The 27443-nt window shown below is 39.4% G+C and overlaps 1 protein-coding gene across 2 annotated transcripts in view; it reads right to left on the bottom strand.

Annotated features, from left to right (window-relative positions):
* Positions 1-1810: 1810 nt before the first annotated feature.
* The window catches only part of LOC113546993 (F-box only protein 47), a 31745-nt gene continuing 6112 nt past the window's right edge, over positions 1811-27443 (bottom strand). The window contains exons 3-11 of one of the 2 annotated variants that reach the window (XM_026947132.3): positions 15693-15860; positions 15501-15577; positions 12775-12852; positions 11217-11325; positions 10805-10978; positions 9155-9304; positions 8929-9071; positions 3032-3191; positions 1811-2818 (exon numbers count right to left, since the gene is read on the bottom strand). In XM_026947132.3, the coding sequence (XP_026802933.1) occupies positions 2709-2818; positions 3032-3191; positions 8929-9071; positions 9155-9304; positions 10805-10978; positions 11217-11325; positions 12775-12852; positions 15501-15577; positions 15693-15860 (1169 nt within the window). In that variant the 3' untranslated portion in view covers positions 1811-2708. Of the gene's footprint in view, positions 2819-3031; positions 3192-8928; positions 9072-9154; positions 9305-9964; positions 10979-11216; positions 12853-15500; positions 15578-15692; positions 15861-27443 lie in introns of those variants that run through there. The other variant, XR_008301868.1, reaches the window with a different exon arrangement.

Raw genomic sequence — 27443 nt, 5'->3', positions numbered from 1 at the left:
GACAGAGAACGACAGCCAAGACTTTACTGCAAAATGCCAGGTGTGTGCCTACAATAAGGCCCCCCTGCACTAAACCTGCAGGCCTTCTTCATCCCCTCTCTATCTCCAACAGCCCATGGTCCCTCGCCTTCCTCGTGGCCCTACCTAAGCTCCCTTCTGCTAAGGAGATGGCACAGCTATTAATGCAGCAGCACGTTGTGTGCATTCATGAGATGCCTAGCAACCTGGTGTTGACCTTTCCTCCAGCTTCCACCCCCAACTGAATCAAGACCTAGGTTGTACTTTGAAACTGGCTCTGCACTATTTGGCCATGGTCCCTTGTGTCCCTGGACTTTGTTACAGGTCTTCCCAAGTCCAGGGGCAACATGACGATCCAGGTCCTAGTTGGCCTGCAAATTTGTGGCCCTACCATAGCTCCCTTCCTCTAAGGAGACGGCACAGATATTAATGCGGCAGAGTGTTGTTTGCATTCACGGGATGTCTAGTGATTAATATTGACAGTGCATAAATCGCCGGCGATTAAATCTGGTCACCTATAGGCTGCACTTGGGGTACGGCATGCAATAATGATGGTGATGGCAGAGAGGGGATGAGTTTTTGCACAGAAAAACACATCTCAACATTTGTTGAACAGTGCAGTCTTTGTTTATTCCACCTCTGCACGCATGGCTTCTCCTTATGATGAATCAAGACGGTAGAACCTCATAAACAACTGCCAATCACTGAAACAATAATGAACATGACTAACATCTCAAACATATTAATGCCAGCTTGCATTAGTGGTGTAAATTGTAAATATTTTTTAAAAATAATAAATTTCTTTTATTTGCATTCATTTCTGGATTTTTTTTGTTTATAATTCTAGCTAGCTAGCTGTCACTATCTTCTTCAGCTAGCAGCTTAGCTGCTTTTGGCATGAAATGGCAGACATTGTTAATGTTGAACTGATTTTAGAAAAGTCTTTTGATGCTCATACTCATGAGGAGAGACTGAAAATTAAACCAGAGGGCATTATGTGGAGTGTCTGCCATACACATCCTTGTGAATCAGAACCTATAAAGAATAATCAATAACGTGTTAGAATGAGCACATTAATATAAACCTATTGTTTATACTGAAAAATGAGAAATCATCTACAATGAGATGAGAAATGAGAAATCATCTGAGTCATCACTGAAAATATAGATACATGATGGGATGACTATACAACTTTGAAAAATAAATGTCTAAATATAGCTACAGCACACTATATAAAGTTGTCCACATGTGATTTAAATGAAAACGATCATATTTTCAATGACATTTCAGTAAGGCTATAAAGTGCATCAGTGTGGTCCTGTAATAAAAAAAGAAAATGTTTGAATATGACCATTAATGTAATTTTGAAACAATTTTCAGTCAAGTCGAATTTCAAAGGGTGTAAACGTTTCTCCTTTTCTAATTGCATGGCTTTTCCTTTTATTTTAGCTCTTTTCTGAGCTCTTCTGATATTTGTTAAATACAAAAACAAACTAACAGAAAGGTGTACTTGGTATCAATATATGCAATAATAAAATTGTTCGTACATCTGATTTTTTTTTTTTTTTTTTTTGCACATTACCTCTTTGTAGATCTTTGTCAAACTAGACTAAACACACTTTCATTTATTTAATTTTATTATTATTTTTTTATCATTTACAAAAATTATATATATATGATGTTTAATAAAACACATTATAAATACATACTTAATAAATGTACAAAGAACCAGAAATACAAATGATGTACTTTTGGCTGTGTATCACCTCAAAAAAAAAAAAAAAATCACATTTATTTTATTTTTCCTTTACAAGCTTTACATTGCAGAACATCTTTTATAACTAGAAAATATTTAGCAAAATTTAGCAAATGCTCACCCTGTTTACAAACATTGAACCATATGGTATATTCCAGTTTTCAATTATTCAACTCAAAATCTGTAAATAACTCATTGCTCAGTAGCATCTTAGAAGGAATGAATAAAATCGGGTTACAGAACCAACATTTATTTATCTGACCATTAATGAATTGATGTATATTACAAGCTTATATTATGGATATTATATGATATTATAAGCTTATTTTATGGTTACTGTTCTACAGCTGATGACAGAGCACAGATACAGACACAGAGACACTGCTCAGCATGACATTTCAATAATGTACATACTTGGACCTACCTTGAAGTAACAAAGGTCTGCTTAAAGATGTACTGAATATGGTTTGTGCAAACAATTATTTTATTGCAAGTGTACAAGAAGTATCTTTTTAACACTATTTCTGTGAATCAAGTTCAGAGCTCAGTGAGTATATGGCAAATTTTGACTTGCCATACTGTTGGTTATCAGGTTTACTGGGTGTAATGCAGCAGGGAAATCCAACTGTGCTAAACTCCAGTCTTCCAGGACTGAAGCTGGGCAAGATTAATGATGTTAAAACTTTCAAAACCATCACATATTTTAGGTCTTGGTTCAGTGCCTTAGGACTTTGTAGTTACATTAATTTCTATCTGGATCTCTAAGCCCTGCCTCAAGCATGTTCAGTAACACAGTGTCACAAATGGAAGGTCTACTGACTGACTATTCAACCAAACTGACCGAATGGTGAAGAACTATGTGTATTCATACCATTAAATTCTCATAGGCTGTCTTTTCTAACCTCTGAATTTCTTAGAAAGTCTTGTTCTGAGCTCACTCTTTCTTGAGGAATATACAGACAATCTCTGTGTGAAAATGGGCATTCGCAATCAAGAGGCTGTTCAGACTTCTTAATGCAGTGTCTAGCTCTCCATTTCGATGTCCTGTTTGATAAAAAATTCACATAATAAACATAATTTCTCAGATTACAGTGAATCTCTGTGTTGGAGCTAACAAACTGCACTTAAATATGGAATCATGTGATTTATCTGGGTTTGCATTTGTTTAAACATACACAGTCATGGTTATGCTCAACACCAGTTCTTTTAATTTGCCATGAGACAAGCTTAAATTTAAGCCTTGGGTTCTGTTCTCACCTGCCATTACAAGCTCAACAAGTTCCATGGTGACTTCAGAGAACATATTCTCCATTCTCTCAATGAAGGCCCGCTTCTCCAAGGCCACTGAGAAAACCTGGCACACCTGCTGGATCATCTTAACTACCCAGTTCATGCAGTAACCATCCTTCTCACTCACCTGGTACAGTGACAATGTATAAGCTTTTGTATTATTAAAAAACCTATTCAGCAATTTCAAGACAGTGCTTTTTTTCACTCTGAACAGAATTTAAACGTACAAACTGACATACATTTTAAGTAATCAAAAAGAAATATTAAAACAGACACTTTTCATGTATAGTTTAAGAATGATCATTCCATTTCTGTGTTTGTTTTTTTGCTTCATTTCACATGTGAATAAAACAAACGTGTCCAACGTATCAGGGGTGTCCAATCTTATCCGCAAAGGGCCGGTGTGGGTCCAGGTTTTCATTCCAATCAAGCAGGAGCCACACCTGATTCCACCTGTTTAATCAGTTGATCTTGGATTTCAGTAGACTCAGGTGTGGCTTCTGCTTAGTTGGAATGAAAACATGCACCCACACTGGCCCTTTCTGGACACCCCTGGTTTAAATGTTGTGCACAATTCAAAGCTCTGCACAATGACAATAAAGTTGAATCTAATCTAATTGAAGCTTGTTCACTAAGTTATTTCACAGCTTTTGAGAGGTCTTTTCATTTGTGGGCAGCATTTCTGCCTCACATTTTGAGGGTCCCTGGGCTTGATCCTGTACTTGGGTTGTGCGTGTTCTGTCTGTGTATGTGGGTTTCCTCCAGGTTCTCCGTTTTCTTCCCACTGCTCAAAAACATGCAGGTAGGTGGACTGGCTATGCTAACTTGCCCCCAGGTGTGAATAGGTGTCTTTAGGTGAGCTCCAAAATGCCCTCATTTTTAAATGGAAAAAATGAGTTAGACAGATGTCTGCAGTGAATGTTTTGTGAGACTGCAGGCTGGCTAAAACCTGAATGGGTAACAATGCACTGATACTTGAAAAAGCTCTTAAAACTGTATTTAAAACTCTCAGTAGACAGCAGTGGAAAAAAGGAAATCATCCTGTAAGAAGGGACTCAGCATGCTAAAATAGGCTGACCCTAGGAGGAGCTGACCTGACAATCTGTAACACGGAAGTGTGAAAAAGCTCTATAAATAACCATCGTATAGCCTATACACTGATCAGCTATAAGCTTAAAACCACTGACAAGTAAAGTGAATAACATTGATTATCTCATTACAATGGCACCTGTAAAGGGGTGTTATATATATTAGGCAGCAAGAGAGCAGTCAGTTCTCGAAGTTGAAGTGTTGAAAGCAGGAAAAATTGTGATGGCTAGACGACTGGGTCAGACCATCTCCAAAATTGCAGGTCTTGTGGGGTGTTCCCGGTATGTGGTCATGGGCTCACAAGGCTCACTGACGCTCGTGGGGAGCGAAGGCTAGCCCGTCTGGTCCGATCCCACAGAAGAACTACCGTAGCACAAACTACAGAAAAAGTTAATGCTGGCTATGACAGAAAGATGTCAGAACACACAGTGCATTGCATCTTGCTGTGGATGGGGCTGCGTAGCCAGAGATCAGTCAGAGTGCCCATGACCCCCGTCCACCGCTGAAAGTGCCTACAATGGGCACATAAGCATCAGAACTGGACCATGGAGCAATGGAAGAAGGTGGCCTGATCTGATGAATCAAGTTTTCTTTTACATCATGTGGATGGCCGGGTGTGTGTGTGCCGCTTACCTGGGGAAGAGATGGCACCAGGATGCACGATGGGAAAAAGGCAAGCCGGCGGAGGCAGTGTGATGCTCTGGGCAATGTTCTGCTTGGAACTCTTGGGTCCTGGCATTCATGTGGATGTTACTTTGACATGTATCACCTACCTAAACATTGTTGCAGGCCAAATACACCACTTCATGGCAACGGTATTCCCTAATGGCAGTGGCCTCTTTCAGCAGGATAATACACCCTGCCGCACTGCAAAAATTGTTCAGGAATGGTTTCAGGAACATGACAAAGAGTTCAAGGTGTTAATTTGGCCTCCAAATTCCCCAGATCTCAATCCGATGGAGCGTCTGTGGGAAGTGCTGGATAAACAAGTCGGATCCATGGAGGCCCCCCTCACAACTTACAGGACTTAAAGAATCTGCTGCTAACGTCTTGGTGCCAGATACCACAGCACACCTTCAGAGGTCTTGTGGAGTCCGTGCCTCGATGGGTCAGAGCTGTTTTGGCGGCATAAGGGGACCTACACAATATTAGGCAGGTGGTTTTTTTATGTTATGGCGGTGTATATTATTTTCGTGTGTTTAACGATGGGTTAGTAAGTATTTTTTACTTATGTTTTTTAGTCATCAAATCTACTGATTGTAGAACTGGCATTTATATGTCAATAGCAAGTAAAGTAATAAAGATTTATTAATTTGGAGGCATGGATCGACTGTCAACCCACCTCCTCTTTTTTAAAAACCCAGTTATGGGCACCCTATCTGGACACATCAAAACATATTCCTATGACTCCTATAGATATTGTTAAACAATCCAAGGTGTCTAAATTTATTATACAATAGTCAATATTGAATGCATGTGAATGTGATGGGATTGTCTGGTGTTGTCAATCCATGTTTCTTTTTAATCTATATATGATAAACAAGTAATAAACAAACTCACTAGTTAGAGGGGCTTTGCATAACATACAGCTACCAACCAAAAACACTGCAAGAACCAACTGTGCTATTATATATGTATTCTAAATGTAATCTGAATAAGTTACCCTTTTTAAGTAATGTAATTGAAGTTCAAATTACATTGAGTATTCAGCCACGGATATGAATATACAGTATTTAAGTATTCAGCACTGAGCATAACACAATATTGCTGATGTGTAAGGAGCAGTAAATAGCCTCTGCCTATTGGATGCTGAGAACATACCAAACCTGTTCCAGCATGACAGTGCCCCTGTGCACAAAGTGAGCTCCATAAAGACATGGTTTGCCAAGGTTGGAGTGGAAGAACTTGAGAGTCCTGCACAGAGCCCTGACCTCAACCCCACTGAACACCCTTGGGATGAACTTGGAATGATGACTGCAGCCCAGGCCTCCTCACCCAACATCAGTGCCTGAACTCACTAATGCTACTTTGGCTTAGTGACCACAAATTGCCACAGCCACGTTTCAACATCTAGTGGAAAGCCTTCCCAGAAGAGTGGAGGTTATTATAACATCAAACTGGGGACTAAATCTAGAATGGGATGTTCAAAAAGCACATATGGGTGTGATAGTCAGGTGTCCACAAAATTTTGGCCATATAGTGCGGATAGTCTGTGGGAAAAGAGCAATGGAGGAGTTTGGGGAAGGGGGATTAGCGCCACTATATGGAGTTCAGCAGACTGACAACTGAGAAGAAGCTATTTCTTAGTCTGCCGGTGGGTCCTACTGTTCTTCCTGGATGGGTGAGGAGTGAACAGTACATGATTAGGGTTAGCCATGTTCTTGAAGCTGGACACACATGCTACCTCAGCCCTACTAATGTAGACAGGGGTGTGCACATAGCTCCTCTTGGTTCTCCAGTTGTCCAAGATCAGCTTTGTGGTCTTCTGGGTGTTGCGGGTCAAGTTGTCGGGACACCACACTCCAAGATGTTGGACCTCTTCCCATCAAGATGTTAGGCCTTCTCATCCCCAATGCTAATCAAGCCTACCACTATAGTGTTATCTGCAAACTTAATTATGGAGTTGGAGCCATGAACAGGAACACAGTATGGGTGAAATGGGAGTAGAGGATAGGGCTAAGTAAATAGCCCCATGGAACAACGGTGTTCAGGAAAAGGATAGAGACTGTCAAGCCAAACAGACTGCGGTTCTGTTAGTAAGGAAGTCCAGGGCCCAATTACAGAGGGAGATCCAGTGTGGAAGGCAGGCAGGATTTCAGATAGGAAAGGATCAGCCTCTCTACCTGCAATGATGCAGTTGAGGGCATCAGGACAGAAGTCATTGAGGGTTTGCACAGGCCCTGAGCACATGGCCATCTGGGATGCCATCAGATAAGATAAGATAAGATAAGATAAGATAAGCTTTATTGATCCCACAGTGGGGAAATTCACTTATCACAGCAGCTCACAGACAGTTAAAGTGCAGGAAGAAAGAAAAGGAAGGAAGAAAGAAAAGTTAAAACTATAACTATATATACACCTTAGGAATAATAAAATAAATAAAATTATATAAAATTTACAAAATATTGCACATTTGAACATCACAGTAATGCGGTGTTGTAAGAAATAAAATTATATAAAATTATAAAATATTGCACATCTGAACATCACTGTAATGCAGTGTTGTAAAGTCTGACAGCCACTGGTATGAATGACCTGCGGTAGCGCTCCTTCCTACACTGGGGGTGTAGCAGTCTGCTGCTGAAAGAGCTACACAGGGTCTCAACAGTCCCATACATGGGGTGAGAGGTGTTGTTCATACTCCTCTCACCCACCACCTCCACAGAGTCCAGTGGGCAGCCCAGGACAGAGCTGGCTCTCCTAACCAGCTTGTTCAATCTCTTATTGTCCCGCTCTGTACTGCCTCCCACCCAGCAGACTACAGCGTAGAGGATTGCGGAGGCCACCACAGTATCGTAAAATGACCTTAATAATGTCCTGCACACTCCAAAAAACCCTAGTCTCCTCAGCAGGTGAAGGCAACTCTGGCCCTTCTTGTACAAAGCATCAGTGATATCCAGCCAGTCCAGTCTATCAGGGCCAACAGCGTTGCATGCATTCACTCTGCTCAGGGTGGAGCACACATCACTGGTGGAGAGTGTCAGCGGCAGGTCACCGGGTGGGAGCTCAGCTTTGATGGGAGGTTCTGTGTTTCCCTGGTTGTAGTGAGCGTAGAAGATGTTGAGCTCAAATTTGCAGGATTTAAATCACCAGTAACAAGGGTCCAATAAAGGCTCCATTCGGAGACACTGTTTGTAACTTGCTAGCAGCTGCACCAAATTTTTTCATGGATAACCTCCAGAGGGACAGAGTCTGCAGTGATTACCTTGTGCAGTGAAAGGGTCTACACTTAATAATACAGAACTCCTTATCAGCAGAACAGTGGGTCTTAGATACAATAGTGTCTGTATACCAAGCCTTGTTTACAAATATGCAAGCACCCTCAGCTTTTCCATTACCGGAGTCCACAACTGTTCTGTCAGCCCTGAAGATGTTAAGTCCCTCTAGCTCAATCATGTTATTTGGTGTGTTACTGTTGAACCAAGTTTCCACGAAAATCAAAACATTGCAGTCCATAAGCATTTTCCATGTAATTCAAAGAAATAGTTTGTCTATCTTGTGCGCCAAAGACCGTATGTTGGCGAGGAATGTTGGTCAGTGAGGGTTTAGCCTTAGCCTAGCCCACAGCCCACCCTGTTTACCCCATTTATGAAACTTGCCAGTGAAAAAATGTGTGGTCATTTGTGTGTTAAGAAAGACTTTGCCTGGGCATAATTGTGTTGCATTACAGTGATGCCTCAGTTCAAATCCTGGTACCACCAAGATGCCACTATTGGGCCTTTTGAGCATAACCTATAACCTTCATCTGCTCAGCTGCATTGCAAGCCACATTAGACAAAACCATCTGCCAAAGTAATATCTCCATAACTGAATAAGAAGTCCAGCCTCCACTAGTATGAGACATTTAACATGACATGTAAAAACACTCACAGACAAGTAGAAAGGCCTGGACAAATGTACCTTCCAAAACTGTCTTTTTATGATCCAACACAGAAAATGTTGTTATTGTTGTTAGGATAAAGTATACATGTGTCTTTCATATTTTTCTTATCCACTTCTTAAATCTGAGTGTCACAGCTTTAAAATGTTTCTTACAAAACAGATGTATTTCTTACCAGAATAAGGAAAATCAGGAGTCGGGAGATCTCAAAGAGCCTGCCATTGATGGCCTTGCTAGCTAGCACATTGTAGCAGATATTATTCCCACACAGGATGAGCAGACGTGCCACATTCTCCATATGCCATGGCTGTGGCATGACTAGCAAATACATATAAACCAGATAACTGAATTTTCTGCAAACACATGTTAAAAACCTAACACATAATACAGGATTATAATACCCATGATCTCATTTATGATGGCAAGAATTGTGTCAGTGCTCCAGCTTTTGTTATCAGTGTTTCCATAAAGGAGGATGATTGCCTTGGCCAAATCCCACAGGGCACCATGTACAACTGCACCATCCCGCACATCCTGCCAGCCTAGCTTCCCTGAGGAAGATAAGCAATAAGATAAAAAATGCAGATTGCACTTTGCAGATTACATTTTGTGTGCAAATGCAATGTCAAACCGGAACAACTGTTTATAAGACAGGCTGTGATCTGTGACACAGTCATTGGTTAAAGAAAGTCAATTCAACTCTATATTTTTATTTCTCTGGTCCTAAATAACAATTGTGCAGTCCTCACCAACTGCTATAAGGAAACAACTAACCTCAGGTGACAACCAAAAAAAGAACAGATTTTAATATTAAGTCATTTTTTCTCAAAAAGGAACCAACATTCAGAAAAAAGACTGAACAAGTATGGCTTTCATGGAAGTATGGCTAGGAATATGCCAGCACGACTTAGGTTTGCAAAATTGCATCTGCACAAACCATAAAAGTTCTGGAACAATATCCTTTGGACTGTCATCATGCACAGAACCATGTTTGGCAAAAACCAAACACACCACATCATCACAAACTCCCCGTAACAACTGTCAAGCATGGTGGTAGAGGGGTGATGATTTGGGCTTGTTTTGTAGCCACAGGACCTGGGAAGCTTGCAGTCATTGAGACAACAATGAACTCCACTTTATACCAGAATATTCTTGAGACGAATGTGAGGCCATCTGTCCAGCAGTTTAAGGTGGGCTTAAACTGGGTCATGCTACAGGACAATGATCCCAACTACAGCAGCAAATCAACATCTGAATGGCTGAAGAAGAAAAAAATCAAAGTGATGACTGGCCAAGCTGATTGATGATTGGTGGGATCTTAAGAGAGCTGTGCATAAACAAATGCCCTCAAACATCACTGAACATCTGTTGTAAAGAATTAAAGGAGGGTGTACTTTCTTTTTCCCATGACTGTATTAAGTTATTACACCATGATATGTCCACTGAACTAACATGCTCTCAAGAGGCGACACCGGTATGAGCGCCTAAGCATGGCATGGCAACTCCCCCCTCATCTTAAGTCACTTAAGTCCTCTCCATAAAAACCCATATAGGATACTGATCTGAAATGGGCATCATTAAAGACTGGGTGTACAGTTAAATCCAGAGTGTTGCTCTTTCTCCTGCCAGTACCCTGTCAAGAAATAAAGCTGAGACATATCCAGTGTTGACTGACTGAGGTCTTGACGTGATGCTTGATGCAATCCGAAGTGAATTCTGAGTTACAGCTAAACTTACAGAGCATGTTATTTAATATGCTGAGCAGAGAGTGTCACTCAATAATACAAAATGGACTAAAGTGTAATGCTTGACAGGCAGTTTATTATCTAGGTGTTCGAGTATTACCATAGCTATTGATTGCTATAATCCAGCATTCTGAAGAATAATACATTTCATTTTTTTCAAGTGGCTATTTGTATCTGCAAATAAGATATATTTTCCATCAGGTGTTCTTGGTGTTTTACAGTAATGTTCCAGAGGAAGCATGAAACTACACACTGAGCATTTTTTGGCTATGGCACAGTCAAAACTGAAAGATGTTGAAATGTTACCATCTGACTGCAGTGGGCCAAAGAGGATAAAGAGTAGACGAGCTTGGCTGATGATTGGCCAGGGTCTGAGGATGCATGTAAGCCAGAAATGAGCATCCCTTCTGTTTTTCCACTGATCAAACATGACACCTCTGCAGAAAAAACGGACTTCCAGCTCCAACCTGTAGCATGTACCTGACACAACAAACTTTTCTTCTAAAAAAGACTGGTGTAACTTAGTAAGAATTTGAAATAGCAGGTCCTCTAAAAAGAATAATACAACAATGAGTATGGGACATTTTTTTCATCATTAAAATTAAGTATTTACTTGATTTATCCTAGACTCTAAATCAGAATATAAATTACACTTTGACATTTACTATTTGTATAAATGATTTCTAATAGATTACATAATTGATAGCCATTGACATACCTGGCTTGCTTGCAACAGCTGCCTCTATTTTCCACTGAAGATGTGTGGTTTTACACAAAAAGTTAAATACACGCTGACATTCCAGCTCATCCCAACCAGCTATCAGGGTCTATAAGGGGTTTCAATAAGATGTAAAACAAATGTGATGGAATACTGTCACAAGAACAGAACAGAAAATATGAAATTCCCTTCCTTAATGCAAAACATTTATTCTCTGTGACCACTGTACTAACACACTCTCCTTATAAACAAGTTACCATGCTACCATACCTTGTACAGGGATCTATTTTTACTTATTTATTTTACATACACTAAATGGTCAAATGTATGTGGACACCTGACCATCACATGCGTATGTGGTTCTTTCCCAAACTGTTGCCACAAAGTTGGAGGCACACAATTGTACAGAATGTCTTTGTATGCTGTAGCATTGCAATTTCCCTTCACTGGAACTAAAACCTGTTCCAGCATGACAATGCCCCTGTGCACAAAGTGAGCTCCATGAAGACATGGTGTGTTAAGGTTGGAGTGGAAGAACTCGAGTGTCCTGCACAGAGCCCTGACCTCAACCCCACTGAACACCTTTGGGATGAACTGGAACACTGCACCCCAGACCTCCTCATCCAGACATCAGTGCCACAAGAGCCTACCTCACTAATGCTCTTGTTGCTGAATGGGCAAATCCCCACAGCCATGCTCCAAAATCTAGTGAAAAACCTTCCCAGAAGAGTGGAGATTATTATAACAGTAAATATGAAATGGGATGTTCAAAAAGCAGGTGTGGATCAAATTAAGGCAGGCTAATCTTTAACCTTGAAGATGCATGGGTTCATCAGTTTAATTTATTGAAAAAGAGAAAGAATATATGTAAACACAAAATTTAATATGTTCAGACATTTTGTAATAATCTCCTCCAAATTCCTAGAAACCCATTTTGTATGTCTCAAATCTGAAATTCCACCCATGTACTCAAAGATATCTCTCACATTTGTCATCAAAGACATGCAAGTTGAGGGTACATATAAATATATATGTACCCTCAATTTGCATGTTTTTGATTACAAATACAGTAATTTTGCACAAGTCCACAAGTGCACAAGTCCAGCAATTTTGTTAAAGTATCTAAAAAAAATTACTGTTTCTGATGAAGGCTAAGCAATAATGTAATTCGTCTTACATTTATAACTGCCATTCATAATAAATACCTGTTAAAGTAGTTATTTAAATAAACCCTGGTTCTTCTCTCAAACTGCACATATACTGTACATCACTCTGAAGCATTACTTTCACTACAAATGTATGTCAGGGCTAGCGGCCTGCTTAATTAAATTACGAATGTGACGAATTTACTAAAGCCAATAAAGATTGGCCTTGTGGGGATAACCTATTTCTGCAGCATGCCCACGGTGTATATTACTGTCTGTTTTGTTACAGTTAACTGTTTGTTGTTTCCTCTCAGACGCTGCCTAAAACTTTCAGTGAACATTTCAATGAGTCAAATTAACATTTCCAGGCACTTTCCAACTGCAAAATCTAATCTATAACCCAGCCTACTTGCCTGCAAGAACACTCCATAGCAAGCAAAACCTTGGCACAAAGGTAGCACATCACATTGCTCGATCCTGAAGCAGGGGATCTAGAGGAATTGAAACAAAGAAAATCATTAAAATGACCAGGTGGTTGATACATTTTAGTATATCCTAATTCTATGCTTTATACAGAATTAATTGTAAGTCAATCTGCTAAAGAGTGAACCAAATTCCAGTGGTTTTGTGACCCTGATTTATCCTAAAGAGTGGTTATTTTCCTCACAATATAGGCTAACGAACAGTAATGTAACATAGGGTTTAAGCCATAGTTAACAGAATTGATTTAAAAATAGATATTAACAAAAATCCAAAAGCAAAAAAAAAAAAGTAACCAAAGCATTACAAAGACAATGCACCAAGTAGACAGACTGGCCAAATCTACACTATACACCTGCTCATACATGTAATTATCTCATCAACCAATCATGCAACAAAAGCACAATGCATAATATCATGTAGATACAGGTCAAGAGCTTCATCAAACATCAAACATCAGAATGGGGAGAAACCGTGATCTCAGTGACCGTGGCATGGTTTTTGGTGTCAAATGGCCTGGGTTGAATATTTCGGAAACTCCTGGGATTTTTCACACACAACACACAACTCTATAGAGGTTACAGAGAATGGTGCTAAAAAACAAAGACACAGTCAGTGAACAGATGTTCTGTGGGTGGAAATGCCTTGTTGATGAGAGATGCCAGAGGGGAATGGTCAGACTTGTTCAGGAAGGCTACAGTAAGGAAGGAAGGCTACAGTAACTCAAATGATTACTCTCACTCACAACTGTGTTGAGCAGTAAAACATCTTAGAACACACATCATGAAAAACCTTAAAGCAGATGAGTTACAATACCTGAAGACCACATCAGGTTACACTCCTGTCAGCAAAGAGCAGGAATATGAGGCTACAATGGGTGCAGGTTCACCGAAAGCATACAGTTGAAGAGTGATAAAATGTCTCCTGGTCTGATGAAGCTCAATTTCTGCTGCAATATGTAGATGGTCTATGCAGAATCCATGTATCCACTCTGACTTGTGTCAAGAGTACAGGCTGGTGGTGGTATAATGGTGTGGGGAATGTTTTCTTCACACTGGGTCCCTTAATACCAACCAAGCATTGTTTAACTGCAACACCCTTTCTGAGTATTTTTTTTCTGATCATGTGCATCCCTTTATGGCCACAATTCACCCACCATATAATGGCTTCCAGTATGATAACGTGCCCTGTTACAAAGCACAAGCCATTTCAAACCAGTTCCAGGAACATGATGATGAGTTCAGTGTACTTCAGTGGCCTCCCCAGTCACCAAATCTGAATCCAATAGAACACACCTATGGAATGTGACAGAACCAGAGATTTGCAGCAGGAAGGTGCAGATGAGAAATCTGCAGCAATTATGTGATGCAATCACTTCAAGATAGAGCTGAATCTCAAAGGAATTTTTTCCAACACCTTGTGGAATCCATGCCATGAGGTGGCTGGTGAGTATATATATATGCTACATACACTCACCATCTACTTTAATAGGAACACCTGTACACCGCACATTTATGCAGTTATCAACAGTCTCTAGAGTTTACACAGAATGGTGCGAAAAACAAAAAATAATTAAGTGAATGACATTTCTGTGGAAATGCCTTGATGATAAGGCGAGGTCATATGAGAGGTCAGATTGGTTCAAGATGCCAGGAAGGATATAGTAACTCATATAATCACACTTTACAACCATGGTGAGCAGAAAAGCATCTCAGCATACACAAAACATCAAACCTTGAGGTGGATGGGCGACAACAGCAGAAGACCAGATCAGGTTCCTCTCCTGTCAGCCAAGAACAGGAATCTGAGACTATCATGGCCACAGACTCACCCAAACTGGACAGTTGAAGATTAGAAAAGAAAAAAAAAATCACCTGGTCTTCAACTGGTCTTCACCTCAGTCTTCAACTGTCCATTATACATTTTGTAAGTGAGGCTGATGCATGTACATGGTTTACAATTAATAAAATATTGTGTGTACATGATTTGCAATTAATAAACAGGTAGAAACAAATAGGAACTTTTTTTTTTTGCACATGGATGTTTTTTTTACATCATTTGTCAGAACTTTTACGATGTAACTGTAACTTTGACATTTTGAATTCTTTTCCACATGTCCTGAAATTTGGGAAGTGCAATCCCTTGCACTAATAGAAAGTGGTCAGATTCATGATTCATTTATAGAAAATGTGTGACTATGATCCTGTGACTATGATAGGTTAGTTCCTACCAATAGTTTTGTTAACAACCATAGGCTATTTTTTTTTATTGTACTCTTTCTCTCATTGATAGTGTGTTTTTGCATTTCGTTCCATTTAGCCCTGTTTCAGACTTGTACATAACGAGATCTAATGAGAATACCTTTATGTGTTTTCAAATTTCTAAGCAGTAAGCTTGTCCATAGGGGTAGGTGGGGCAGATCCCCACCATTTATATCAGCCATTCAACAAATCTCCTCATTGACAACTCTATACATTTTAAATTCAGTTAAAATTACCTCTTTTGAATGACCAACAACTAAACGATGCAACAATGTTGCAATTTGTTAAATGGCCCACTGATTCGGTCGGCTTTCTAGATCTTGTTTGTACTTGTTTTTGCTGAAATTCACTGCCACATTTCTGAAGGACTGTCTCACAGAGAATATATTTAAGCCTACCTGTGAAAATGTGTTATAAATAAACTTCAGTCTTTCCTTGGTTGGTAGTAACAGAGTGCATCTCTTGAACAGTAAACCTGTGAAGAAGGGGATATGATGTTACCCTGAAAACAGTATAATGATGTGTCATTAAGAACACCAAATTTTACCACACGCAAAACTGCTGTGGCTGAAAACAACCTTAAATCATACCAAGGGATCTGAAATGATCAAGTATTGTGTTCAAGTGTTCAGCTTTGGGTGATGTGCAGTGAAACTTCTGCAAAATCATCTGGTTCCTCCAGGCCGAAGTGGACAGATGCCTTATGATGCAGTTACTGATGCTTTTTGATACCATGCTGAAAACACTGGCTTCTACAGCTAGAAAAAAATAATATATGGAAAGCCGGGTTGGGAGAGTTACTTTAAAAATGTATTCTATTACACTTACAAATTACTTAATAAAAAAAAGTTATCAGTAACATAATCTAAGTACCACAGTATGAAAGTAGTGTAAGCTGATTACTTTTGGATTACTTTTATATGTAAATAAAGTCAAGAGAAAAGCAACATGAAGAACATCAGCAACATCACAAAAGCATTTCAGAGAACAACTTTAGAGTTTCACCTGAAGTTATGATGGAAATGAGAAGTTACAGTGGAGCACATATCTGCAAGGGCAGTGATCAATCAAAAATTTGAAGATCGAAAATACTATTAATTTTCATAATTTTGCAACATGATCTTAGAAGCTTAGTTATACAGTGTGTATACTTACTAAACGTTATTATTTGTTTAAAAAGTTTGATTCAGCAAAAAATCCAGTTCTTTGTACATTCTTTGTAAATTTTTTTCTTATACATTAAAAAATCATTAACTAATACAAGGAAAAAATGTCATTTCCATCACACACAACATTTAAAAAAGTCTATACCATTTACATGTACATTAGGCTATTTCAAAATACATGCTGATCAAGGCCGTGATCTTTCTTCATTTTACCGATCAACCTTGGTGGGAGTTCCCCTTAGGCATCCAGGAATGAATGGAGTGGGGTGATCGTTGGGGTGGGAGTCGTGGTTGGCGGGAGTTCCCCTTAGGCGTCCCATGTACTGGGAATGGACGGAGTGGGGTGATCGTTGGGGTGGGAGTCATGTTCATTTCTACCAAAATACAGGACATTCCCAGCACAGCTGGCAACCTTAACCACAACTGTGATCATGCAAACCAGGGAATTTCAAAGCACTAACTAACACTCAATCAGCGTTTCTTACCCTTTTCGTGAGCATGACCCGATTTTAAAAATCACAATGTTTTGTGACCCCCCCTCCCTGGATGTTAGATGGATAAAGATTAATATAATATAAAACAACTTCAAAGTTTGGAACTAGGCACTCAGTGGGATGATTGGGCTTGGATAGAGGATGCGAGGCAGTCCAGTCGTGGCTGAGTAGGGCTGAGGAAAAGATGCAAACTATCTTCCACCATGATTCTGGCTCTATTCTTGTTCTTCAAGTACAACGGCACTGAAAAACAGTCTCACAGAGATAGGTTGATGCGAATGGGAGAAGTTTTCACTCAGTTCTCTGTATTTGGCAATTCAATTGCCATTCCTGTCAATGATGTCTCTGTAAAGGGGTTTCTACTGTAATCCACTCTTCTGTTACAGACATGGCTTGATTTTCAGGGAAATACTCAAGAAATTGCATTTGCATGTCATTTAGCCCCGATAACCGGCCGCAAGTTGGCTTTTGACATGATGCTCATTCAGGAATGGGAAACCATCAATGTTATCATTGTCCGAGTGAGTTCCCATAATAACAGTTTTCTGATCCATGCTTCAATTTTATCAGAAAAGGTGAAGAGTGACACGTCCCATGACTTCCACCGCCCCCCCCCCGCTCCCGCTACTGCTTTGCGCCCCCCTGAGAGGTTGTGACCCCCAGGTTAAGAGCCGCTGTGTTATGTCAAAAGATTAATTTCTTTGGTTTTAAATGAAAAAATTGTAATCCTGATAGTATTCCCATTTTTTACAAAATGTATAATCTGATTACTTTGTTTTTTGATGTAACTGTAACGGATTACACTTACCAGCTTTTTTTGTATCCTGATAACATAATGCCGGTAATTGTATTCCGTTACTCCCCAAGCCTCTTTCAGATTTGAAAAAATCCTAAATTAGACAATATTCTTGCATCAGATCTTAAGATGAGTTTCATTTATCAAGCTGGATATGAATGGATTTATTCATAAATCATTTGTATAAGCATTTACCCAAGAAATTTGCCATTAACTAAAGAATAGATTAGATTAGATTCAACTTTATTGTCGTTGTGCAGAGTACGAGTATAGAGCCACTGAAATGCAGTTTTTCACATATCCCAGCTTGCTAGGAAGCTGGGGTCAGAGCGCAGGGTCAGCCATGATACAGCACCCCTGGAGCAGATGTGGTTAAGGGTCTTACTCAAGTGACCAACGGCAGCAGCTTGACATTGCTGGGGCTTGAACCCCTGATCTTCGTACCCAGAGCCGTAAATGTTTAGCCACCTCTGCCAAAAAAGTTAATATTAATATATTATACATTATTTATTATTTTTTATTATTATATTTATTATTAGTATTATAATAGTGAGTCAGTATAACTTCCACTTCTGCCTTTCAGCCTTTACCCTCATCGTTCATTTCATGCTCCCAGGACTTGACCTTTTATGGACTTTTGTGGGCGTCACTATGAGCTGTGTCGGGAATGAGTGTTGCACTTTATGGGTTATCAACATACACACAGGTACGAAGAAAATCAGCATTTCCAAAACTTTTGTAAATCCGGTGGTTTGGTTTACACAAACGTTTACACACAACTTTCCTGAAAGATTGATAAATGAGGTACCTCCTTGATAAAGGAGGAAGCCATGATGCACTGAGCATACTCCCGCAAGATGAAGTGAGAGAAACAACATGGCAGACCTCTGCTGCTAGATTTCCAGCCATAGCAACAATATCTAGCAATGGAAAATACACACTTTACATCGTCAAAACGCCAACAATATCCTCTCCGACGACCTGGAAGAGCTTGAGACCACTATCAACCACTATTACTATACCTATGCCAACATGAACAAAGAAAAAGCTCACTGAGAGAAGCCAAAGACCAGCAAACTTCACCATGCTACGCAGAGGTTACTGACATGTTACACTCCGTCGATAGTAAACTCTTAGGACTTGATGCAAGGCTCTCTCTGGTTGAAGCACTGCACAGAGAATTCCAGGCAATACATGAAAGCCTGGAGTTCAGTCAGGAGCAATTCGCAGCGCTAACAGAGGAAAAAACACTACTCCTATCTGTTAGCAAACTCACGACACAGCTCTCATTAGTGACCCAATAAAACAAACAAATGAAAGAAACTATTCTGGATTTACAAGTGTGCAGCATGCGAGACAATATAGTTTTTTCCGGGATCCCAGAATACCCATCCGAAGACCCTGAAAATGTGATTAAAAAATTCATGAACACAAACTAAAAATCCCACCTGAAACATCAACAAATATCGCATTCTACCGAGTTCACTGCCTAGTAGGGAAAAACCCCCAAAGTAAAGGACCAAGACCCATCATCACAAAAGCAGGACAGTATAAACACAAGGAACTTATCATGAGCAAAGGAAGCGAACTTTGAGGAACAGACTATGGAATTAACGATCAGTTTCCACGCAAAATTATAATCAGAAGGAAGAAAGTCCTAACCACAGGAAAAGAAATGATAAAAGAAGGAAGAAGAGCAGTTTTATCAGTGGATAAACTTTTCATAAACGGGCAGTTACACCAAGATAAAAACGTGACCTCTACTCACACCACCTACATACCTATCTATCTATCTACCTATCTATCCATCCATCCATCCATCCATCCATCCCTATCTACCTGGATCTACCTATCAGTAATTCACCTATACAAATACCAACTGTCATCCTTTATATAAATATCTATCTATATATTTTTTATTTTTTAAATAATCTTTGAAAATATCTATCTATCTATCTATCTATCCTTTTACTTTTCCAATAATCTTTGAAAATATCTACCTATCTATGTACACTATATGGCCAAAAGTATGTGGCCATAATAATAACACCTGACCATCACACCCATATGTGCTTTGTGCATCACATCCCATTCTAGATTTAGTCCCCTCTTTGATGTTACAATAAGCTCCACTCTCCACTCCACTCGCTTTGTGCACAGGGGCATTGTCATGCTGGAACAGGTTTGGGTCTCTCAGTTCCAGTGAAGGGAAATTGTAATGCTACAGCATACAGAGACATTCTATACAATTGTGTGCTTCCAACTTTGTGGCAACGGTTTAGGGAAGAACCACATATGGGTTTGATGGTCAGGTGTCCACAAACTTTTGGCTATACAGTGGAAAAGGGAAAAACAATCCCTCTGCTTTTAGGTGCACACAGCGCATAACCACACCACAACACCTGATTTGAATATCTATCTATCTATCTATCTATCTATCTATCTATCTATCTTGATTCGATCTAAATTTGATCTAAATACCAACCTCTCATACTTTATACAAATATCTATTTATCTATCTATTATCTATCAATCTATCTTTCTATCTATCTATCAATCAATCTGTCGATCTATTTTGAGTTGATCTATATAACAACCTACCTACCTACAAAAAAAGGGAAAAACAATTCTTCTGCTTTAGGCACACAGAACGCATAACCACACCAAAATACACACTCACTAAATCTCATAAATACCACTGATCTGCTGTCCATTGCAACCCTTCAGCCCCGCTATCCCTGCCTTAATACACACACACACAACACACAGTATTGCTAAACAACATAGAACAAAACACCTTAGGTATAAGCTTAACTTCCATACTTTAATTCATCACATTTCCCCGAAAAACTCACACCACCACTTTTTATCCTCTGTTGTTAACTGTTGTTCTTTGTCTGTTTGTCCATCCTCATGATTTATATCTCAGATGTACACCACCATGCTCACATACAAAACAACCCAATAAAATAACACTGACAAATAAGCTAGTGTCTACACAGCAATACTCACTTACTGTAGATCTATTGGTATGCCATCACACACATACGCATCAACATATAAACAATAGTACACCACTGGTAAACCCAACAAGAGATCTCCCAAAAATATGACATTAATCAAATACCTGACTTGGAACATGACAAAAAACAAAAAAACAAACAAACAAACAAAAAAAACAAAAAAAAAACAAAAAAAAAAAGTACTACAGCATCTTACTACACCAAACACAGACATATGCTTACTCCAAGAAACACATCTCTTGAACCAGACAGTCACAAATTACACACCCCACAATTCAGTCACATTTTTTCTGCCGACTTTTCTATTTATCAAAATTGCTACATCAAACAGAGGTGTAGTAATTTTGATAAACAGAAAAGTCACATTCACACACAACACTACTATCACCGACCCCCGAAGGCAGATACATCATTATAAACACCTCTATCAACAACAGTCTGTTAACTATACCTTCTTCAAACATCACGCAAACCTCCTGGACTCCCCAGTCATAATCAGCGGCGACTATAACATTCATTGACCCAGAATTAGGTAAAACCACTAGTACACATAAAACACTGAATTGGCAGACCACAGAAACAATAAGGCAATACATGTCTGATTTTGAACTTGTCAACTGTTGACGACTACAACACCTAAACACCAAGGAATACACAAATTACTCACCACCTCACCGTACACACTCTCACAATGATTTCTTTCTAACCAGTAACTCAATGATACCCTAAAGATGAATCACACAAACTCACTTTATTACAATCAGTGATCATGTTCCTGTATCTCTTACCTGGAATAGAAATCACCTTCAGAAGACAGTTTTTAGATAGTGCTTTAACACATCACTACTCAAAGATCCGGAATTTGATAGGCTCATGGGTATCCTTCATCAAAGGATGGGTATCCTTCATCAAAATAAATGATTCCCCAGAAACCCCACCAACGCTATTATGGGAAACAGGGAAAGCCGTTCTCAGAGGAAAAATAATACCCTATGCATCATATAAGAAAAGGAAAATAGTGAAAATGAAATAAATTAGAACAAAAGATTAGAATTAACTTCTAATCTTCTGAGAGACTAAAGGCAATCAACCCCACAGGAAGCCCAGAAACAGAATTAAGGAAACTCAAACTAGAATACAATGACTTCATAAACAAACAAAAAAAAAACTCAATTCCTACTACAAAGACTCAGACATGAAACCTTATAAATATATGAATATAATAATAAATCTGAAAAATTCCTAGCAAACCTCATTAAACTAAATAAAGAAAGAACAACAATCCCAATTATCAAGAACTCATACAAAGACCATACAAACCCCAGAGGGAATTAACAATACAATTAGATCATTCTTTCAAGACCTATACTGGTCACTTGAAGATCTGGACACAGAGACATCGATAACTTTCTAAATAATATCAGATTCAATATCAGAAGTACAAGTAAATTCCATAGATAAACTGATAGAACCAGAAGAGATCTATAACGCCTTTAATAATATGGCTAATAATAAAGCACCATGTCCTGACGGATTTCTGGCTGAATTCTAAACACAGTTCTGGGCTATTCTGGCACCACTATTTAACAAATTAGCATCCAAAAATTAAACAGAATATGACACTACCAACAGAAATGAATACCACCAGTATCTCACTTCACTTAAAATCCAACAAAGACCCCACTTTACCCTGTAGTTACTGTCTTTTATCATTGATTAACACAGACAAAATCATAAGCAAGACTCTAGCTACTAGAATTGAAACAATTATTCCTTCAATAATCAACCCAGATCAAACCAGATTCATTAAAAGCAGACAGTCAGCCACCAACATGTGTAGACTCCTCAACCTGATACATTACACATCATATAAAATCTAGAATCAGCATCAGTAACATTTGACACGGAGAAAGCCTTTGACAAAGTTGACTGGAAATTTCTACTTACCACACTTTATAAATAAGGTTTTGATGAATCATTTATTCAGTGGATAAAAATTCTCTACACATCACAAAGTTTCAAACAGCACAGAGGCACTAGACAAGGATGCGCACTCTCTCCGTTCCTATTCGCCATTTTTATTTATTATTTTTTTTTTACCATTAACAGCAGAAATAAGACAAAATTTAAACATTAATGGGATCCAGACAGCAATCATGGAACACAAAATCAGTTTATTTGCTGACAACATTTTACTCTTCTTGCAAAACACCTACAGATTCAATATAAGAAACTATCCACACAGTCAAAAGATATTCCAAACTTTCCAATTACTCAATTAACTGGACCAAATCCACTATGTTCCCTCTCAACATGAAACTCCCTGAAACTATAGTGCAATCTCTATCCATCCCCACAAGCCCTGATCACTTATCTTGGTGTCAAAATCTTCGCCAAGCTGTCAAACCTGCATAAACTCAATATTAACCCATTACTGAACACCATAAATAATGATCTCCAATGCTGGATAAAGCTTCCCCTCTCTCTCATTAGTGGAATAGCATCCATAAAAATGTCAATACTACCCAAAATAAATTACTTATTTTCAATGATCTCAGCTCATCTCCCCCTTCCTGGTTCAAATCACTCAGTTCCAGTATCACTAAATTTTATTGGAAAAACAAACCTCCCAGAATCAATTTAACCACTCTACATAGACCCAAATAGCATGGAGGACTTGATGCCCCAAACTTTCAACAATATTATCTCACTAACCAACTCCAAAATATAATCAAATGGTAAAACCCAGTCCAACAGATGAAATATGGCTAGATACTGAACAAGCACTACGCAAAGAAATCAGAATCTAGGATGTACCATTCATCCGCACAGCTATCAAACACCACCCCTGCTTCAAAAGCCCAACAACTGCAGCGACTTTAACAGCTTGGTGGAAATTTTATAAAACTATAAATTCACCACTCCAACTAACCAAACACACTCCCATATGGCACAGCCCCAACTTTGCAAACACAGTGAAGATAACAAACATCTCCACATGGGTAGAAAAAGGCATTACACACCTTAAACACGTATATCTAACTAACACCTTTACATCATTTCCATATCTAGCCGAGAAGCATGGACTAGAAAATAAATATTCCTTTGAATTTCTACAACTCAGATCGACTATATACTCTAAAATCATCCTAAAAAAAAACACATTACACCTCCCCCCATTAGTATCAGAACTTCTGAATATCTCACTACCAACTAAATACACTGCTCAAAAAAACTAAACGAACACTTTGAAAACACATCAGATCTCAATGGGGAAAAATATCATGCTGGATATCTATACTGATATGGACTGGGTAATGTGCTAGGAACGAAAGGATGCCACATCATTTGATGGAAATGAAAATTATCAACCCACAGAGGGCTGAATTCAAAGACACACCGAACATCAAAGTGAAAAAATGGTGCAGCAGGCTAGTCCATTTTGCTGAAATTTCATTGCAGCAACTCAAAATGATACTATAGTAGTTTGTGTGGCCCCCACGTGCTTGTATGCACACCTGACAACGTCGGGGCATGCTCCTAAAGAGACGACGGATGGTGTCCTGGGGTATTTCCTCCCAGATCTGGACCAGGGCATCACTGAGCTCCTAGACAGTCTGAGGTGCAACCTGGCAGCGTCAGATGGACCGAAACATAATGTTCCAGAGGTGTTCTATTGGATTTAGGTCAGACGAGCGTGGGGGCCATTCGATAGTATCAATTCCTTCATCCTCCAGTCTGCATACTCTCGCCACATGAGGCCAGGCATTGTCGTGCACCAGGAGGAACCCAGGACCCACCGCACCAGTGTAGGGTCTGACAATGGGACCAAGGATTTCATCCCGATACCTAATGGCTGTCAGGGTGCCATTGTCTAGCCTGTAGAGGTCTGTGCGTCCCTCCATGGATATGCCTCCCCAGACCATCACTGACCCACCACCAAACCGGTCATGCTGAACGATGTTACAGGCAGCATAACGTTCTCCACGGCTTCTCCAGATCTTTTCACGTCTGTCACATGTGCTCAGGGTGATCCTGCTCTCACATCTGTGAAAAGCACAGGGCGCCAGTGGCGGACCTGCCAATTCTGGTGTTCAATGGCAAATGCCAATCAAGTTCCACGGTGCCGGGCAGTGAGCACAGGGCCCACTAGAGGACGTCGGGCCCTCAGGCCACCCTCATGAAGTCTGTTTCTGATTGTTTGGACAGAGACATTCACACCAGTGGCCTGCTGGAGGTCATTTTGTAGGGCTCCGGCAGTGCTCAATCTGTTCCTCCTTGCACAAAGGAGCAGATACCGGTCCTGCTGATGGGTTAAGGACCTTCTACGGCCCTGTCCAGCTCTCCTAGAGTAACTGCCTGTCTCCTGGAATCTCCTCCATGCTCTCGAGACTGTGCTGGGAGACACAGCAAACCTTCTGGCAATGGCACGTATTGATGTGCCATCCTGGAGGAGTTGGACTGCCTGTACAACCTCTGTAGGGTCCAGGTATCGCCTCATGCTACCAGTAGTGACACTGACCCTAGCCAAACGCAAAACTAGTGAAAAACAGTCAGAAAAGATGAGTAGGGAAAACAATGTCAGGGACCACCTTTAAAACCATTCCTGTTTTGGGGGTCGTCTCATTGTTACCCATCTAGTGCACCTGTTGTTCATTTCATTAACACCAAAGCAGCTGAAACTGATTAACACCCCCCTCTGCTACTTAACTGACCAGATCAATATCCCAGGAGTTTAATTGACTTGATGCTATACTCTGATTAAAAAGTGTTCCTTTAATTTTTTTGAGCAGTGTATATAGATTTTATATATATGTATATATAATATCCAATTCCAACTCTACAATTACCATATCATGTAAAAATGGGAAGATGACTTAGCAATAGCACCCAGAGTAGTTATTTGCCCACAAATTTTACAGAACATGTCCTACATAGCTAAAACTAGTAATAGTAGTCATAGCTAACAATAGTCTGCACCTGATACAATACAAAATCCATAGAATTCACTACACAGGTCGTAGGATGTATAAAAGGATGTATGGGTTATGGGGAAACCGACCTCTCAACACAGTACACACAAAATACACCAGATCATTACATACATGCCATATGGAACTGCAGACCAGTGAAGCACTTCTGGAAACAAATCACTAAGGAAATATCTCATTTTCTAAATCACACTCTCCCCTTCACTCTGCTTACTCTGAGATACATCGGGGATCAATATCACAAAGGAAAATAGAACAGTTCTTCTTACTGTGCTAAATATTGCCAAGAAAACCATACTAGCAAACTCTAAATCAAAGAATATCATTAATATCATAGATTGGAAAAACCTAATAATCGACTACATATCAACAAAAAAACACTCTGTATGGGGGGATAAATAAATAAACAAACAAACAAACAAACAAATAAATAAATAAATAAGGAGGAGAACTCGCGCATGTAGGATATCTGCTGTACTGTAATTTACCGTGCACGACCATCAATAATGTGCTCGGATTTTGGCACAGATTTGCCACCATACATAATCAGCTGTCTGTAATTGTTTTCACAGCCTATTTGACTGGTCACATGAATGAATTGAACGAAAAGGTTTATTCCAAACCTCAACCTCAGGGCCTGTAAATAATGTCTTCTTGGACTTAATTTGGTGGAAATTTCAGGAATAAAAAGTTTTATTACAATAATAGCCACATTTAAATAAGCCCAATATCTGAATAGCTGAATTATGCTCGAAGGAGGTCCGTGGAATTTTTTAATTTTACAATTAATGGGGTCACTGGTGCAAAAAGTATTTATCTCTTATTGATATAAGTATTTATATCTTTTGATGACATTTTGACAGAGGATCAGAGTGAATAATTTGATTAGGAAAACTGTTAGGCAATCTTTTTAGGCTTCTTATTTGGATTTTCTGATCCACCTTAAAAGATCCAGGAATTACAATTTCGCTCCTGTAAATGGTGCCATGAAGAGCACTAATATGCATTTACACAATTCAGTGAATGGGGTGCATTAAAGCGTAAGGACCTTCGTATTTCATTACATAAATAAATTATATAATATTATTATATAACTTCTGTTATTAATATGTTGTATAAATACTCAGTATGAAGAAGTTTTACTGTAGGGCGTTTTAATAAAGGCCCTGTGAAGTTGGTATCGGTTGTAGACAAATTTCACTTTCTTCTTTATAAATCATCTCATTCTCAAAACATCTCCAAAAGCTGATAACTGCATATGATATAGCATCTACTGTAAAAAAAAACAAAAAAAAAACAACTCAGTATGAAGTCATTTTACTGTAGGATTTTTTTTAATAATGGCCCTGTGAACTTGGCATTTGGCCCTGTGAACTTGGCATTTGGCCCTGTGAACTTGGCATTTGGCCCTGTGAACTTGGCATTTGAAATATCAGTGTGTTTACATCAACACGGAATGGTGCAAGAACTTGGTGCTGGTTTCTAGTTACTGCTCATCGCTGGTGGAGTTTGTGACTGTTAGACGCAGATCATTTTATTTACCATGGGAATTCACCACTGTCCTTATGATCGGAGTGTAGATTCCCCCAAGCGCTAATGCTAAGGAGGCGCTCTGTGAACTGTATGGGGCTATTAGCGAACTGCAGAATGCACAACCTGATGGATTGTTTATTGTTGCCGGAGATTTCAACCATGCAAATCTCAAGTCAGTACTCCCTAAATTCCATCAGCATGTGGACTTTGCAACGAGAGGGGAGAACACACTGGATCTTGTTTACACAAACATCCCCAGCGCGTACCGGGCGGAGCCCCACCCCTACCTTGGCTACTCAGATCACATCTCTGTTATGCTAATGCCAGCATACAGACCG

Source organism: Pangasianodon hypophthalmus, chromosome 5 (assembly GCF_027358585.1).
Source record: "Pangasianodon hypophthalmus isolate fPanHyp1 chromosome 5, fPanHyp1.pri, whole genome shotgun sequence".
Lineage (NCBI taxonomy): Eukaryota > Metazoa > Chordata > Actinopteri > Siluriformes > Pangasiidae > Pangasianodon > Pangasianodon hypophthalmus.
This window is presented reverse-complemented; position numbering and strand designations above follow the sequence as displayed.